This window comes from Vulpes vulpes, chromosome 15, assembly GCF_048418805.1.
Source record: "Vulpes vulpes isolate BD-2025 chromosome 15, VulVul3, whole genome shotgun sequence".
Taxonomy (NCBI): Eukaryota; Metazoa; Chordata; class Mammalia; order Carnivora; family Canidae; genus Vulpes; species Vulpes vulpes.
The window spans coordinates 5,647,930-5,665,704 of record NC_132794.1 but is presented as its reverse complement, the minus strand read 5'-3'; the positions used below and the strand labels follow the sequence as shown (position 1 = coordinate 5,665,704).

The following is a 17,775-nucleotide window of genomic DNA, read 5'->3' as shown; positions in this document are numbered from 1 at the left end:
AATTTCATTAGTTCCTCAGCTCTTCCGTAAGGTGCATTGGCCTTCAGAGTGTACTTTACTTGAAACTGGACATGTGAGCTTCAGAGAATGAAAGGACTTCCTAAAGAAGGGATACATTCCTTTTGGGGGCATACTGAGATCTTCACACTTTTGGGAAGGTGAAGAGACAGCACCTTTCTCAGCGAAGACACTGACTATTTGAGTTTTGTGCATATTTGTGAGGTTGTAAGGGCATTGTAATCTGCCATTCAGATGCTATGCTTTTTTTTTTTCTAGAATATTGACTACCTATCTGAGCACATTAAAACATTATTTCCTATTTTGTGTAATTCCAAATTGCCTTTTGTAGGCAAAATGTTGTAGAGGTAGGAAAAAAAAGGTCTTCTGTCAGTAAAAATAGAATAGATAAATTAATAAAGATGATAACACATTTCTTCTGAATTATGTCTTTAGAGATACTCAAAAGCAGTGGCCTTGTTTGGGAGCCAGGCTCGACATTGGGGTGGGCTTGTTGTAGAATTGAGCCGTTTGTGACTCTAAAAACCAAGGATCTTTGTCATGTAGTTGGCTCAGGACTTTCCAAGTGCTGAATGTGTGTCCAGCCTTACTTTTCTTTGTCTCATAAAACCTCACTTATGCCTATTTGAATATTTTCTACAGTTAAATAATTTTTCTTAAAATCAGACTTCTGATATTAGGCTACATGTCAGTTTAATTGCATTTAAAATTTTATTAATACTAATTGCCCTTTGATGCACTTTTTGTGGATGTGCCAGGCACCGTGTTTATTATCCTACAGGGAATATCTCTCTTAGTGAGATATTCTGTGTAAAGTGCATAGTTAAGCCGTATCTAGGCTAATTGTCTAGCCTTAGCCCCTGCATGGATTTGGTTTGGGATTGGGAATTAATTCCGTGATACAACTTTATTCCCTAGGCAACAGCACATGAAAAGTAGTAAGCTTCTGTTGGCCCAGATTTGGTGGGAATTTGTTTTTACCTGGGAGTTACCCTATATGCCACAGATGGGTTACTCAAGCAAAATACACTAGATTTTAAATGAAAACTATTGGATAATTTAAATTTTAATTTAGAAGTGACTAGGATTGTTCAGTGCCTTCAGATTAACTGTTTTCAATATTATCTGTTGTGGTGTCATTGGAGGACATTCTGGTTATTTGGATTTCTGCTTCTCTAGCCTGGTAAGAAGGCTTGATGGTTGGTGGTCCATGTAAGATGTACACCAGGGTGACTCTGATTCTTAGCATCCTCATTTACAAGATGAGAATAAGTACCATTTTATAGATTGGTTGTGAGGATAAAATACATTGATATGTGAAACTTCCACCCTCGATTTTATCCTCTGTTTAACTTTGAGACGAAAAGCTCATAAAAGAGTAAGCTGTTTTTATTGCCCTGGTTTGTAACAGGCCCAGGTAGGTGCTATGAGCCGGGCCTGTGACACCTCTCTCACAAATGCCACCCCATTAGGTGGAATTCACAATGGACACTGCACTTCACCTTGACATAAATATAAAGGATGCAGAGTGGTCCTGGATTTCCCCACGACAATTATTTCCATGCTTAAAAATAATACACATCAAGTTTCTTCAGAAGTATTTTCTGGCACTTTGCTTTACTGGTGCCTGGAAAATTCTCAGTGCTCTGACTGTTCAGTGTGGCCTGAGGGCCTTGGGATTGCTTGTGCTAATAGAACAGAGAAACCAAGCTCCCATCTCCTGGAGTCCATCTTTTATGGGAACACTAGTGACATACCAGACTTTCAATTCAAGTAAGATTGCTTCTGAGGTTCAATTTGGGATGTGAATTGGCAGATGTTACTACAACTGAACGTAAGTGAGAACATTATCTAAAGATAAGGAAGGTGAAAACCTTTTAGATCTCAGTAAAGCTGGATGAATAGAAGGCCTAGACAGGACAGCAGAGTTGCAAAGAACACTGGCTTTTGAGACAGATGATTGGAGACTGGTTTGTGGCTCTGTTACTCTTTCAGGTTCTAAGTTCCCTTTAGTCTAAGAATCCGCTGATTAAAAACATTAGTACTTTAATGACAGCTTCTGGGGGTGAATGCAACTCTGTGCATTGATACCATTGCTACATGTTGATTGAAAAGGTATCTTAGAATTAAGGAAATGCAGTGCTTAAGTGATGTAATTCCTTATTTGTTAAAGTATAGTAATAAAATATAATAGTGTCTAGTTTGTTAAAAGTATGATGACACTAACACCTACCTCTTGGGTGGTTGTAATGATTAAATGAAATAATATTTTGCACTGTGCTGGCACACAGTGAATACTGAGTGAATGGCAGTAGGGACTGGGAATGCAGAATGCCTCCTCCTGGTGAATGGAGTCTTTGTATCTCGCTAGTCAAATTCAATACTCATTAAATACTTATTAGGTACCTGCTGTACTTCAGGTATAGTAATGATATGATAGTTAATAGTGAATTCTACTTTCCTTATGCTTGAAAGTCATTTGGTAATTCAGTATGGGGGAATTTAATAATACTGAATGGTCACAAATACTCAGCAATGTATTTAAAATCAGGGGGTCTATAAAATTGATTAGATTTTATTTTCAGAATAATGATCCTGATTTTGCTAATGTGATTTTGTTCCCCTCCCCCCCCCCTTTTTTTCCCAGAATCTAGTTATCAAAGTCAAATAAGGTAAGTTTGAAATCACATTTTCTGAAATTTTCTGAATTTTTTCTGAAAACAAAACCAAAAAACTGAAAAACAACCAAGCAACACCAACCCTACCACCATTAACACACACAACTGTGGGGTTTCAGAATTGTCTAATCAAAATTAAGTACTGAAAATGGACAACTCTGAAAAACACGTATGCCAAATGCAAACTCATATGGTTAAAATTAATTGTAAAATAAAATAGGGGATGGAGCTCCTGCCTACATTTGACTTGCCCTGGCTCACTTAGGAAAATAGATTTTCTGCTTGGTGTCTGGCATTTGCAACTCTTTCCACAAGAGGACAGTATGCACCGTGACTGTTGTCCCTCCTGTTTTGAGTCCATCTAGGGGACTTGAGGAGCATTTTAAGAATAATAAAGAACCAGGCGGAGGTCCTGCTGGAATTTCTGGGGCAGTGGAGAGCAGTGAGGAAACCAGCTGGATGGCTGCCGGCACATGAAAGCTGACCAGGCAGACAAATTAGGTAGCGTTTACTGCTTGTACCACTAATGGGGGAGGGGACAGAAAAATCCTTGCCATTCCCACAGCTGTCCAGAAGTAGCTGCAAGCAATTTTAAGGTAGCTACTATGTCAAGGACCTACAATAATACAATAACCAGCTGAAATGTCTGCAATATTTACACAAGTATAAATGCACTAAAGGGAGGGATTTTTAGATAGCAGTGATTTTGCTGGAGGTGTTATAACAAAACCATATCTAATTTTCAGTATTTTATTAAACAATTATAGTTTTTGAAATGCTGTGATTTTAAAATACCCTTTGGCTACACGTGGTGAATGAAGATGTGTGTCATCATTGTGTAACAGACACTAGCTATTTTCCCTTTGACCCCAATCGCTCAATGGTGATAATGTGGTGTTGGGAGAGGTGGCTGTGGTCTCTCTGAGGACACCACGAAGCAGCAGTCTGAAACTACAACTCCTTTGGGGCCTGACTTAGGGCAAGAGGAGAGGAAGGCAAATGGACTCCAGTAATTGTTCTGGCATTTCTCTTGATCGCTGTCATCAGAAGGAGGGCAGCTTGGATTCTTCTGTTCACTATTATTGACTTCACAACATCTTTTATTTCTATTTTCTAGGATCTTAGATGATTTCAAAACATAGTACAGTGGTCAACAGCTATTTGGGGTCAAGTAGAGAATAAGAGGAATAATGACAAGAGCAGCAATAATATGACAGTAGCGATGACAATAGTATCTGCTGATACTAGTATCTAGTATCTGCTGGGCGCCGAACATACATTAGGCCTGGGAAGGAAAGACAGGGTGACTCACTGGGACCCCTGTACCCTACCTGCTTTCCCTGCACTGTGCTGGCTGTGCAAACTCCAGCTGCTCCCAGGTTTCTTTCTGCAGTAAAATGACATACATATGTCTTCCTATAGAATCAATGCATGTTTATTATAGAAAAAAATTAAAAATATACTTTTAGGAAATGATTTTGAGGGACCTCTGGGTGGTACAGTCAATTGTGTCCAACTCTTGATTTCTGCTCAAGTTGTGATCTTAGGGTCTTGAGTGAGCCTCAGATTGGGCTCTGTGCTCAGTGAGGAGTTTGCTCGATACTCTTTCTCCCTCTATCCCATCTCCCCTAAAAATAAGTGAATAAATCTTTAAGAAAAATAGAAATGATTTTGAAATCTCCCCTAATTCTATTGTTTAGAAGCAGGTATTATTATAGAAGTATGTGTCTGCTCACACACATATGCATTCACATAGATACACACACATGCATTTTGTGTCACATAGATATGCACACATGGATTTTGTGAAATTTGGATCATAGTAAATGTTATTTCACAGCTTGCTTTCTCATTTGGCACTATTCTGAAGATTATTTCTGTTAACAAATTTCTATAATAAATAAATTTCTGTTAATGAAACAAAATATTTGTTTCATTAGCTTAATAAAAATACCTTATTGAAGTATAATGTAAATCCAGAGAAGTACACAAATCATAGGTATATAGCTTGGTTACTTTTCACAAAGCATATGGACCTTGAGTGGGGACATGCAGAACTAGAACATTCCTAGCACCCCAATCTCCCCATGCCTCTCAAATCCTGTCTGCCCCCTTAGGATCATGTCTTTTTAAAGTTTTTTTTTAATTATTGTTACTAAAAAATTAGTTTTAGAGGGAGAGTGAGAGAGAGGGACCAGGGAGGGGCAGAGAAAGAGGGAGAGAGAGACTCTTAAGCAGACTCCATGCCCAACACAGAGCCAAACTCAGGATCTCACAACCCTGAGCCCAAATCAGGAGTCAGATGCTTAAGTGACTGATCACCCAGGCATCCCAAAGGAGGTTATGTCTTCTGACCTCTGTCTTTCCCCACATCCCCAGAGATTAGATTTTAGATTCATACACACTTTATATAAATGGAATCATATCATATATACTCATTCATTTTGGTTTTCTTAAGTGTCACACTGTGAGATTGGTCCTTATTGTTCAATGAAGATGTAGATGGTTTATTGTATAATACCACACTCTGGGTATATATGCAGCTTATTTTTCCCTTACATGGGCATTTTGGATAGTTTTGGGGGTCATTATGAATTCTCTGGCACTAAGCATTTGATATGGATCTTTGGTGACAAGTTCATAAGTACTCCTTCCTGTTTGTAGTAGGTTGGGTGTGTATCTACCAGTGAGATCTGGGTAGTAGAGTCAGAGTAGGTAGGGCAGACAGCACTGCCATACAGTTTTCTGAAGTGGGTGTGTTAGTTTATACTTTCACCCTCAGTGCATGAGAGCTCTCACCTGTAATAATTTTTACAGGTGGCATGAAATTTCATTTTGAAGATGTATTGTCATTTATTTCACTAGTCCTCAGTGGTGAGGCACTAGGTCATTTGCAGTATTTGCTGTTATCAATAGCTCATGAATGAACATTCTTTCAAGTAAATCTTTGCACATACCTTTGGTTATTTCCCTATAATAAGTAAATATAATAAACATAATATATATTATATATATTTATATATTATATATAATATAATAAATATAATAAGTTCTTAGTGGTCATGCATGAATATTATTAAATCTTTGGATATCCATTGTCAAGTTTTCTTCCCCTGGGGTGTTGCACACATTTTTATTGTGTTTCAGAGATTGGTACGCATTTTCTATAAAGGGCCAGATAGTAAATATTTTGCTTTTGCAAGCCATGCACTCTCTATCACAATGACTCAGTTTTGTTGATAGCTATAAATAATATGGAGGCAGACAGGCTGTGTTCCAATAAAACTTTATTTATAAAAAGAGGTGGTGTATTTGCCATGTAGGTCTTAGTTTGCCAATCCTGTTTAATTTGGTCACTGGCTTCTGAGGATTGATTATCGACTGGGGAATGGAGTCCATGGGGCTATCATGATGAAGTTCCATCTCTCCCCACCTCAATGGGAGCATGAGAGACAGATCAATCACACAGTCGTGCTGGTGGCTCTGAGTGTCTTTCCTGATGCTGTGGTAAGTTCAGCAGGCACGAATGCTCTGGGTGGAGCAGTGTGAACCGAACGTCCACTGCTGATTAACATTTGGCTTTTTAAAATGGTCTAATTCCAGGAACTCTGCAAGTGTGAAGACAAACAAAGAAAATTCTGAGATAAACTTAAAAAGTGGGAGTGAAAACAGTGCCTATAGCCCAGATGAACCGAGGACAGCAAGTGAGTGGGCATGTGGGGCAGTCAGAAGACCTGGGCATGTGCAAGAGGGGCTGGCTGCACCATGCAGGGGACTCAGCCCTTGTGGGTCATTATTTTTTGAGTAACTTTCAGAAGAAGGAAAAATTTCAGGACTAGAAGTATTCTAGGAACAGAGAAACAGTAAAAAACCCACCCATTTGTCCAAAGTTTAAAGTAAAGTGGGATGAAAATTTAAAGGCTTTTAAAATAAATTTTCTGGTTTCTTTTTTTTTTTTTTCATGCTTTCTCTTTTGTAAAAGCCTTCTATCTTTAGGAAAGCATGTGAGGAGGCATTTTAATACATTGAGGGTCACTTGCCCCAAATGTCAAACAAAACTGAAACTCAAGGAGAAATCTGTTCCTACTGAGCTCTAGAGGGTGTGGGAGAATCAAAAAAGGAAACCCAACTTTGAAAAGCCTTTGTAGCACCCGAACATCTTCCCTTTCGAGGACACAGTCCTCGTGGGGGCATCTTGGATGGCTTGGCCACCAGCCAGCGGCAGGGGTAGGATTTGATCTAAGATCCTTCTGGAAGGCAGATGAGAGAGGAAGGGAGTACACATGGGTAGGAGAGGGAGACCCGGCCCTTACAAGTTGCCTGGCAAAACAAATTCCATGGAAAGGTGTTTGGTTAGTTAGTTCTTGCTGAGAGGCTCTCCCTCAAATTGTTCTCACTAAGATTGGGGCTGCCCTCCATGGTCATCTCTCCCCCTTCACCATGGGCACCTCCCATGTCCATTCCAAATGGCCCACTTCAGATTCCACAAAGCATGACCGTGTCCTTTCACATTCTGACCACAGCTTACAAAATATCCTATGGGCAAATGTTTATTTATTAGTGTTTTGAGCAATTAATCAAGTAGCTTGACCAGAATCATGGCCCAAACCAAACCTCTCTCTGTCTTTTTTATCCTCTTGTGTTCTGTGTTTATTTTCCTTTTTTTTTTTTTTTAAATTAAAGCTACGGATCCACCTTGTCTCTGGATGAGGCTAATGAGTCAAGGAAGGACTTGACTGTGAGTTTGGCATATTTTTATTTCATTAGAAAGATAAGATTTGAAAAGTATATGACCTCAAGGGAAAGCTAAAAACAAGTCTGTCTGTGGTTAAGGATTACTTTATGCTAGGGCTACTACCTAAGAGCCAATGTGTTTTTTTTTTTTATAAATCAGAATTGCTTGGATGTTATTTGGGTTTTGTCACTCACACTCTAAAATCATTCTTCTCTTGCAGAGCTTGCTTCTCTCCCGCCAGAGTCCTCCGAATCCAGTGCTCTGGAACAACACAGAAACAGGCAACCATATCAGGTGATTGAGACCATTTTCCCTATTTGGAGACTTTTTTTTTTAGCCATTTAAAAATCCTTGCCTGTTGGCTGGTGATTATAAAATAGTAGTTGCTTTATGTTCAGGTTGGAACAATGAGGCCTTTGCTCACTGGTCAACCTGCTAGCATGGAGGACATGTAGTGCCTCTTGCACAGAAGTGTAGGTGAGAGCTTGTAGATCTTGGGGTATCTCTTACACGCCCACATAGAGATGCTGAGTGGGCAGTTAGATGTGAAGTCTGGAGTTCCAGCTAAGGAACACTAGTTGTAGATATTTTTGGTTGTTAGGCAAACTCTGGTGGGTTCCATCCTTCCAAAGAATATGAAGAACACAATCACCCAGGACCTATGAGGACACAGTATGTTACTTTTGTGACACAAAGCAGTGTTGGTTGCCACAGATGAGTGAATTGCAGTGCATACACAGAAAATATGATTCTTTATATCCACCATTGTACTAGGCAAAATATGTATTTTCTGACCTCCACAATGGTACCTTCTAATGAGAAGCACTTTGATATGACTCTGTGATGCTGTCCCGATGCTTATGGATATCCTCCTCTTTAGGTCTTGGAAAAGGCTCACTTGCAGATTGGGTTCCTGACAGGACGTGAGATCATGGTCTTGGCTGTTTTCTGCCTATGAGTCCCTATTAGTCTGAGGTGCTGCTGTGGGGAGTGTCTTCACAGACCCATCATTCTTTCTTGGGGGTAGATATTGACTTGGGTTGCTGGGCAGCTCCAGGCCATAATATTACTCCCCACAGTTGGGATTGAGCTTAATCCATATATCTTGTTGGTGATGTGTGCCTCCCAGGCCTTTGTTGGGGAGGCGAGCTTTGATTGATGCTCAGCCATGTATTGGAGGATCTAACTGATGCCATTAGTGGAAAACAAGTGGTAGCCAGATAGTAAGACATATTGAGGGGTCTATGGCACACAAGAACATTGGCATAAGTGACAAATTGTTGGGTTCCTGGTACAAATTCAGGCTATGTCCTTAGGCTGGGTGTCAGGAAAATGGAGAGGTAAATTTCTTTCCATCACGGCTGCTCTCTTTGGCACATAAATCTTCTGATGCATTCAATCTGGCCCAGGGAGAGATAGCTAGGGAGGTGTAACAGGTTCTCTTTCAAGGGGCCATCTCTTGAGTTAGGGGTGACTGGCCAAAGGGAGTAATCACCAGGCTGTGAAGGATGTTTCCTGTCAAACCTCCACAACTGGACCTGAGTGGGAGCTGTGGGCTGATGGAAGAGTTCTTTCCACCCAGAACGAAGCATGGTCACCCAAGAACACATTTCCTCCAGCCCTTATTTCTGCGACTTTTCTATAGTTACCTTTTACTGTCACCTGTCTTTCCACCAGACAAGCCAAAATGCTTATGTCTGGAATCGGGGGCATGAGGTAGGCAGGGAGGGAGTCAGAAAAGATTATGTCAAATGATCCCCCCACTGAAGTAGAAATGAAGACAAAGGGGAACTCAAGATGCATTTGGATACAGGAAAGGAGAATGATGTTTTGGAGCTCGGAGTAGACGCTTCTTAGGCTTGAAGTGTTTTGAAAATATGCAGGGAGAGAAACTTAAGAAGTTTCTGCTACTTAAATATGTAACCAACTAAATAATCTATTGGTGGAAAAAGAACAGTGGCCTGAAGGTGCTGGGCCCTGGGGGATGGTCACCTGTGTTTCTTGAAGTGTCTGTCAGGCTTCTAGGGGAGGGTGCATCTCAGCCCAGAGCATTAGGGTCCCTATGAAACCAAACAGAATGTAAGGAAGAGGAGCTGCTTTTGCCTGGGCTAGAAACTGGCAGAGGGCTATTTAAACAGCTGTATTCTTCTACTTAGAATGTGAGAGCTTTAGTGCAAGCACAGTTTTGAAGAGTTCCATCTCCGATCGTTAACCAAAGAGTGCCTCTCAGGTATGGGCCTAGGCCATGTCTGCAGGTTGCCAGACAATCTGGACTCAAGATGTGGTCTACGCTTTCCATGAGCATGTAGTGAAGGGAGGGAGCAAGACAGATGGCAGAGGGAGTGGTCTGGCCTCGGAGGATACAGGCCTGCATGTGGGCAACTGGCCACTTGAGAGCTGCCAAGTGGCCAAGCCACTTCTTATAGAAGCAGGTCAAGGTGACCTGTGGCACAGAAGTCCCTTTTAGAACTTCTCAATGCCAGCCCTGCAGCCCCGCCTGGTCCATGGGGCCATGTTCTTGATGTACAGGTGGAGGAGGACCTTCCTCCGAGCTTGTTAGGACTTGGGGCAGGAATACTTGAACCTGTGCTTTCTTTTGTCCTAGCCTTTCTCCATTCTGTAGTGAGCTTTGACCGTTAACAGCCCAGGAGAGGCAGCTGGGAGCTTCTCAGACCCTCTTCATCTGTCTTTCATCTGGGCCTCCTCCCCACAGGCCTCAGTATGACTCTGGCCCATGACAGAGCCACCCATGCTGTTATGGGGTGTTTCCATTCCCAGGGGCTCCTCTGGGACTTCTGCCCGAAAAGCTGGCTTGTTGGGAGTTTAGGACTGTTAACTCCAGACTACACAATTGTGCAGAAAATCTGCACTAGCCTCAGGTCCTGAAAAATCCTTAGCTCCAGCTGAGAGATTTCCAGCTGGGAGTCAGCCTGCAGCAAAGGCTTTTCCCATTCCCCATCACCACGGAGCTGGTGGGGGCAGATGCACATCTTATCCATGGAGGCATGGCATACACATCAGCAGCCAAGGCTCCCATTTTGTATTAATAGATCTCACAGTGGGGTGATCTTGGCTTTGCCGACAGCACAGCTACTGTTGAGTACATACTCTTGTTCTCTCTTCATGCTGGCTTTCTCGTCTGCTCAACCCGCTGGTCTTATTTTCGCTCAGCATTTTCAGATCTTAACTAATGGGTGGCCATGGACCACATGCAGTCCAGCACAGCATTCCCAGGTGCTCATTAAAAGTTATTTGTTGAAGTGCAGAATGTCTTCCATGTCTCGCATTCTGGTGTCACAAGCAAGGAGATACAAGGAATGTATGTACAGGAGAGATGGTCCCCATATGGATAATCACAATCTAGTCATGACAAGCAATATTATTACACTGGTATAAATTAGTATGCTTTGTAAAAATATTGTGTTTTGAGTCATCAAAGAAAAGTGAATAATTCCATGTCAGATTGCCACTTTAATACTTCGCAGTCTTGGGCACTTTGGTTTTTAAGGGTATCCTGTTCAAACACCATCCAAAGAAGGGGAAGCCTGAAAGGCCAAGGGCTGCATATAGGAATTGTCAATGTGGCCTTTAGGATGACCAGATTTTTTGGTCCTACCTGTGGACCACCTGGCTCAGTGGACTTGGGGAGCAGCATGAGTGCATCTGAGTTTTAAGACAACACGAGGTGGTTGTCTAGGTGGCTGGGTCTAAGAGCAATTAGCTACCTTATAGCAAGATGGAAATGGGTGGCTGCTGGAAGGGACAGTAGGACATTGCCACCAACCAACTTACCCATCTGCAAGTAGTATCTGCAAACCACCCATGGTTATGGTTTGCTAGTGTCCCAGAGCATTCATAATACTCATGTTAAGTACACTGGGTAGGGGTTGTACTGGACTCTTTTCAGGGGTGGAGGGTGCTGTGCCCTTAACGGAATCATGTGGATCCCCTGCAAGTAGAGGAGGGTCCAGCCCTGAGCCTTGAGTGTGCATCTGGCTTAGGGACCAGTGAAGTGCTCTGAGGAGCAGGCATTGTGTCAGGGTCATTCACATCTTCACCTTCAAGATCACAACTTTCAGCCCTACCCAGAGTCCCATGTCTGATCTCCAGGTTGTGGTGAGCCTCCATGCATTGCATCCTCAACATGAAGCACCAGCCATGATTTTAATTACATTCTATACCTAACAGTTACTAAGACAGGAAGCTGGAATTTTAATACTTAGGATGTACTACAAACCCCATTTGTTGCTGTACCAGCTTCCATAACTCTTGCTCCATCAATATCCTTCTGATTGAGGTCCAGAACGCCAGAGACCCACTGGCCTTGGGGAAGATCAGCCTGAGATGTCTTGAGAAGCCTCTTTTTAAGATCTCTTGTTATGTCCAGATACTTTCAGTACTGACAGCCCTGAGAAAGCTTTGGAGGGGGGAGGGCTCTGCTCAGGGACAGGCTGACATGAGTCTGGTGTGTTGGTAGCTCTGGGCTGTAAACACAGGAAAAAGTACTTGCTGTCTGCCTGGAGCTCTCCCCCTTGCTCATCCACACCTCTAAGCCCACTCCCCTATTAGGATCTTCCCTGAACATGGGACTTTTCACTAGAGGCTGAGAGATGGGGGCAGTCTTTGTTCCTACCATCAACTGGCAGAAAGGAAGGATGTGCCCAGTATCCTGGATCCTAAGAAATGCTTGCTGAGGATGGAGGTTCATCCAGCACCTATAAGTTCCTGCATCTTGGTACCTTGCTGCTCCCTTGGTAAATCTCAGTGGAGCAGTATACCAGAAGCTCTTTGGGTGTTTGTTAAAATGCCAAGTCCTGAGTCTCTTCCAGCCTTTCTTGATCAGAATTTCCAGGAGATAGGGTCAAAGAATGGGTGTTTTAACCATGTTCTTCAGGAGATCTGCTTCGAGGATGATATTTTAATGACTCAACATAAAAATGTAATGGACGTGTATAGCGCTGTTCCTAAGGGCAAGTCATCACGGAGTCTTGGGGTTTTCCTTACAATTGTGCACTGGGAATGACTTCAACTTGCCAAAAAGCATGGAGAGGAATTTGGGGTGCTGTGTGATGCTGTGATGAGTGTCAGACGGAAGGGTCTCGATGCTGAGGTTCTTGACAATCGAAGGTTGAGGTTCTTCACAATCGTGGGGGAACACTTTTTAGACCTCCTGTAGTTTAGGTGGGTCCTAAAGCATACTGCATTCACTCTACGTGAAAGAAAAACAAGATTTAAGGTTGTAGAGCCCCCAGAGCATGTATTGAATTGTAGGAAGGATCAGAAAGGAAAACAAGAAAGTGATGTTCAAAACTGACGTATACCAAAATGTGATGCTTCTCTCCACTGATGATCCCTATCCAGGCTGGACTTAGAGTTGGGATACATCATTCCGACTTTACTTTCTAGAAAGGAGTTTCTGTTGGTGAAGTACAGTAAACCCAGGCATAACTGCCCACAAAACATGTGAAGACAAAACTAATCAATAAAATTAGAAATTTTGACTAACAATTATAGCTAATGGGAAGGGTAAACACTATTTATTTATTTATTTATTTATTTTTATTATTTATATTTTTTATATTAAATTTATTTTTTATTGGTGTTCAATTTGCCAACATACAGAATAACATCCAGTGCTCATCCCGTCAAGTGCCCCCCTCAGTGCCCATCACCCATTCACCCCATCCCCCGCCCTCCTCCCCTTCCACCACCCCTAGTTCGTTTCCCCGAGTTAGGAGTCTTTATGTTCTGTCTCCCTTTCTGACATTTCCCACACATTTCCTCCCCCTTCCCTTATATTCCCTTTCACTATTATTTATATTCCCCAAATGAATGAGAACATACACTGTTTGTCCTTCTCCGATTGACTTACTTCACTCAGCATAATACCCTCCAGTTCCATCCACGTTGAAGCAAATGGTGGGTATTTGTCATTTCTAATGGCTGAGGAATATTCCATTGTATACATAAACCACATCTTCTTTACCCATTCATCTTTCAATGGACACTGAGGCTCCTTCCACAGTTTGGCTATTGTGGCCATTGCTGCTAGAAACATCGGGATGCAGGTGTCCCGGCATTTCATCGCATCTGTATCTTTGGGATAAATCCCCAACAGTGCAATTGCTGGGTCGTAGGGCAGGTCTATTTTAACTCTTTGAGGAACCTCCACACAGTTTTCCAGAGTGGCTGCACCAGTTCACATTCCCACCAACAGTGCAGGACGGTTCCCTTTTCTCCGCATCCTCTCCAACATTTGTGGTTTCCTGCCTTGTTAATTTTCCCCATTCTCACTGGTGTGAGGTGGGATCTCATTGTGGTTTTGATTTGTATTTCCCTCATGGCAAGTGATGCAGAGCATTTTCTCATTTGCCTGTTGGCCATGTCTATGTCTTCCTCTGTGAGATTTTTGCTCATGTCTTTTGCCCATTTCATGATTGGATTGTTTGTTTCTTTGGTGTTGAGTTTAATAAGTTCTTTATAGATCTTAGAAACTAGCCCTTTATCTGAAACTTCATTTGCAAATATCTTCTCCCATTCTGTAGGTTGTCCTTTAGTTTTGTTGACTGTATCCTTTGCTGTGAAAACTTCTTATCTTGATGAAGTCCCAATAGTTCATTTTTGCTTTTGTTTCTTTTGCCTTCATGGATGTATCTTGCAAGAAGTTACTAGCCAATAGGATCCAACAGCACATTAAGAAAATTATTCACCATGACCAAGTAGGATTTATTCCCGGGACACAAGGTTGGTTCAACACTCGTAAAACAATCAATGTGATTCATCATATCAGCAAGAGAAAAACCAAGAACCATATGATCCTCTCATTAGATGCAGAGAAAGCATTTGACAAAATACAGCATCCATTCCTGATCAAAACTCTTCAGAGTGTAGGAATAGAGGGAACTTTCCTCGACATCTTAAAAGCCATCTACAAAAAGCCCACAGCAAATATCATTCTCAATGGGGAAGCACTGGGAGCCTTTCCCCTAAGATCAGGAACAAGACAGGGATGTCCACTCTCACTGCTGCTATTCAACATAGTATTGGAAGTCCTCGCCTCAGCAATCAGACAACAAAAAGACATTAAAGGCATTCAAATTGGCAAAGAAGAAGTCAAACTCTCCCTCTTTGCCGATGACATGATACTCTACATAGAAAACCCAAAAGCCTCCACCCCAAGATTGCTAGAACTCATACAGCAATTTGGTAGCGTGGCAGGATACAAAATCAATGCCCAGAAATCAATGGCATTTCTATGCACTAACAATGAGACTGAAGAAAGAGAAATTAAGGAGTCAATCCCATTTACAATTGCACCCAAAAGCATAAGATACCTAGGAATAAACCTAACCAAAGAGGTAAAGGATCTATACCCTAAAAACTATAGAATACTTCTGAAAGAAATTGAGGAAGACACAAAGAGATGGAAAAATATTCCATGCTCATGGATTGGAAGAATTAATATTGTGAAAATGTCAATGTTACCCAGGGCAATTTACACATTTAATGCAATCCCTATCAAAATACCGTGGACTTTCTTCAGAGAGTTAGAACAAATTATTTTAAGATTTGTGTGGAATCAGAAAAGACCCCGAATAGCCAGGGGAATTTTAAAAAAGAAAACCATAGCTGGGGGCATCACAATGCCAGATTTCAGGTTGTACTACAAAGCTGTGATCATCAAGACAGTGTGGTACTGGCACAAAAACAGACACATAGATCAATGGAGCAGAATAGAGAACCCAGAGGTGGACCCTGAACTGTATGGTCAACTAATATTCGATAAAGGAGGAAAGACTATCCATTGGAAGAAAGACAGTCTCTTCAATAGATGGTGCTGGGAAAATTGGACATCCACATGCAGAAGAATGAAACTGGACCACTCTCTTTCACCATACACAAAGATAAACTCAGAATGGATGAAAGATCTAAATGTGAGACAAGAGTCCATCAAAATCCTAGAGGAGAACACAGGCAACACCCTTTTTGAACTCAGCCACAGTAACTTCTTGCACCCTTTGTTTTTATATAAACTCATGGGCTTTGCAAATGTTTTGCATCTTAATGAATAGTTAACACAAAGAGCCCTCCCTCTCCTCTCCTCTTTCCAGGCCTCAACTCACTGCCAGTCCATTTTTCTGTTTATTTTGGGAAACTCTGTTTCTTTCTCTCCTGAGTCTGTCAGTTTTGAAGGGTGAGCGCATGAACGACTTGAAATGTGGATCAAGTCTTCCCCGCTAATCACCACCCTCCTGAGATAAACAGAAATACACTCTTGGTAAATTTAGAAAACGGCAATGTTTTTGTGCAGCCCAGCCGGGCAAACAAAGGCAAACAACAACTGCAAAAATGTCAAGCATATTCACAGTGGAAGCCCAGTTCTTAAAGCATGTTGCTGAGGTGGCTCCACCAGCTTCCTGTTCTCCCTATGGGACTGGGAGTCACTAAGTTAAGACCATGTACCAGAGTGATTCTATCCTCAAGACTTACTGACATTCCATTGCAACTTAAATAATGCATGGTGCCCAGTTACATTATTTAGGGTGTGCAATGCAGCTGCAGTGCCCTGGAATCTGAGCCGACACTCTCAGGACTGGCAGGAAAACATATTGCATGTTTTGCAATATGGCAGTACTCTTCAGCAGGCATTGGCCACTCTGGTGGAGTATGTGATTTGCTTGGGATCACATTTCCCAATGAGAATGGCAAAGACTACATTTCTGAGAGGAGGCAGCAGCACGGCTGCCTGAGGGGACAGTGGAGTGACCTGTACAGGGGGTTGTTCAGATTTGTCCCTTGCCTTTAGAAGGAAAGTATGTTTTTAAAGAAGGTTAGAAATATTTTATATTTTCATACAGAAGTTAGAATTTCCATAGGAAGAGTTAAAAAAAAGAAAACAAATTGGAACAATGCATCTTTGCTATTAATTTGCCTTCATACAAACAAATATTGGATTCTTTGACCTGCATTGCTCATTAGGCCCTGAACTCAGAAACTTCTAGAGTGTGTGGTCATTGAAAATAATGAAATAAAGGAAGGACGTGTGTTGACATTTTGGTTCCTCTCTGGGCCCTCACATTTCATCTTATCTGATGAGTGGAGCTCTCTGCTCAAGTGTGCCTTTTACATTCATCTCCATTGATTAAATCCATCTTCTCTTTGTCACCAGGGACGTGACCATCAGTGGCCAGGCCCGGTAGGTCGCCCACAGGTTTCCTTCATCATGACCAGTCCTAGGACTGTCAGGAACGTGACTTTGGTCTAGTGAAGATGTCCCTTCAGTTCCATTTTGCACGAGGCTGATGACCTGCATCACACAAATACAGGCCTTCCTCTCTGCCCCAAGCGTGGGCTCCTGCTCTGCCAGTGGTACGAGGAAACAGTGAAGCCGGAATAATCTGAATGGACACTTCGTAGTGAGAGAAGGAGTCTATTTCCTCACCTTCCAAAGTAGAATTTGGCTTTCAAAAATGTTTCAAGATTTTAGTGAATTCCACCAAGTAACTAAGTAAAAGCTGCAAATTCATCATCTTAATTTACTTATCACTCAACACTCCTTGCTAATCCAATAAATGGCAGATAAGCCTATATCCTACCATGACTTTTTAAATATTTTTTTATTTTAAATCATATAAAGATGATATTTATGTATGTTTAATATATGGGGCATTATTGTATATTATCCATGAAAAAAGAGCATACACATTAGGATCAAACAGAAATCTAGGATCGCCTGGAAAATCAGAATTTATGGGTTAGGAGTAAGATTAAAATCAAAGCCGATATGCATATTGTGAAATATTTCATCATTGGATATTTATATGAAGACATTCACTTTTATCTGCTCCTTATCAGTCTTGCTCTCGTGTTGTCCAATGGGTTAGATGTGGATTATACTTTGTGGGGGATGTACCTTACATGTCACAAATGCTGTGAAAAAACTGGAAATGGATAACATGTTCTTTAAGAAATAAAAGAGAAAACACTAAGCGGTATGTATTGCCTTTCTTAATTCCTTACTATTCAGGTAATAGTTTAAGGAATCATGATATTTAGGAATCAAGCATTTCTAAGAAGTGAAACCTTAGAAATGTCTGTAAATAAAATCATATCTTCATGTTCGTCTTTGATTACATTTGCCTCATAAAGTTAATATGAACGTAGTTATGAAGAATAAAATTACTGCATTTTCTACATATTTATTCTGTGTGTAGATATTGTCAGTGCATCTCCTGCCCATCTCTTCATGTTTACCCCAGAGGCAGGACTATTATTTATTTGGCTGAGTGCTATGCCAGTTGGTACAGATTTCTATGATGCTTAGTAATTAGAGACAGTAATTAA

General features: G+C 41.5%; 1 protein-coding gene across 3 annotated transcripts in view; it reads left to right on the top strand.

Moving 5' to 3' along the window:
• Positions 1-17,420, top strand: part of IGSF5 (immunoglobulin superfamily member 5) — a 42,823-nt gene extending 25,403 nt beyond the window's left edge. For all 3 annotated transcript variants that reach the window (XM_072740434.1, XM_025983381.2, XM_072740433.1), the window contains 4 exons: positions 2,666-2,690; positions 6,300-6,400; positions 7,652-7,725; positions 16,601-17,420. In XM_072740434.1, coding sequence (XP_072596535.1) covers positions 2,666-2,690; positions 6,300-6,400; positions 7,652-7,725; positions 16,601-16,696 — 296 coding nt within the window. In that variant the 3' untranslated portion in view covers positions 16,697-17,420. The remainder of the gene's footprint in view (positions 1-2,665; positions 2,691-6,299; positions 6,401-7,651; positions 7,726-16,600) is intronic.
• The last annotated feature ends 355 nt before the right edge of the window (positions 17,421-17,775 follow it).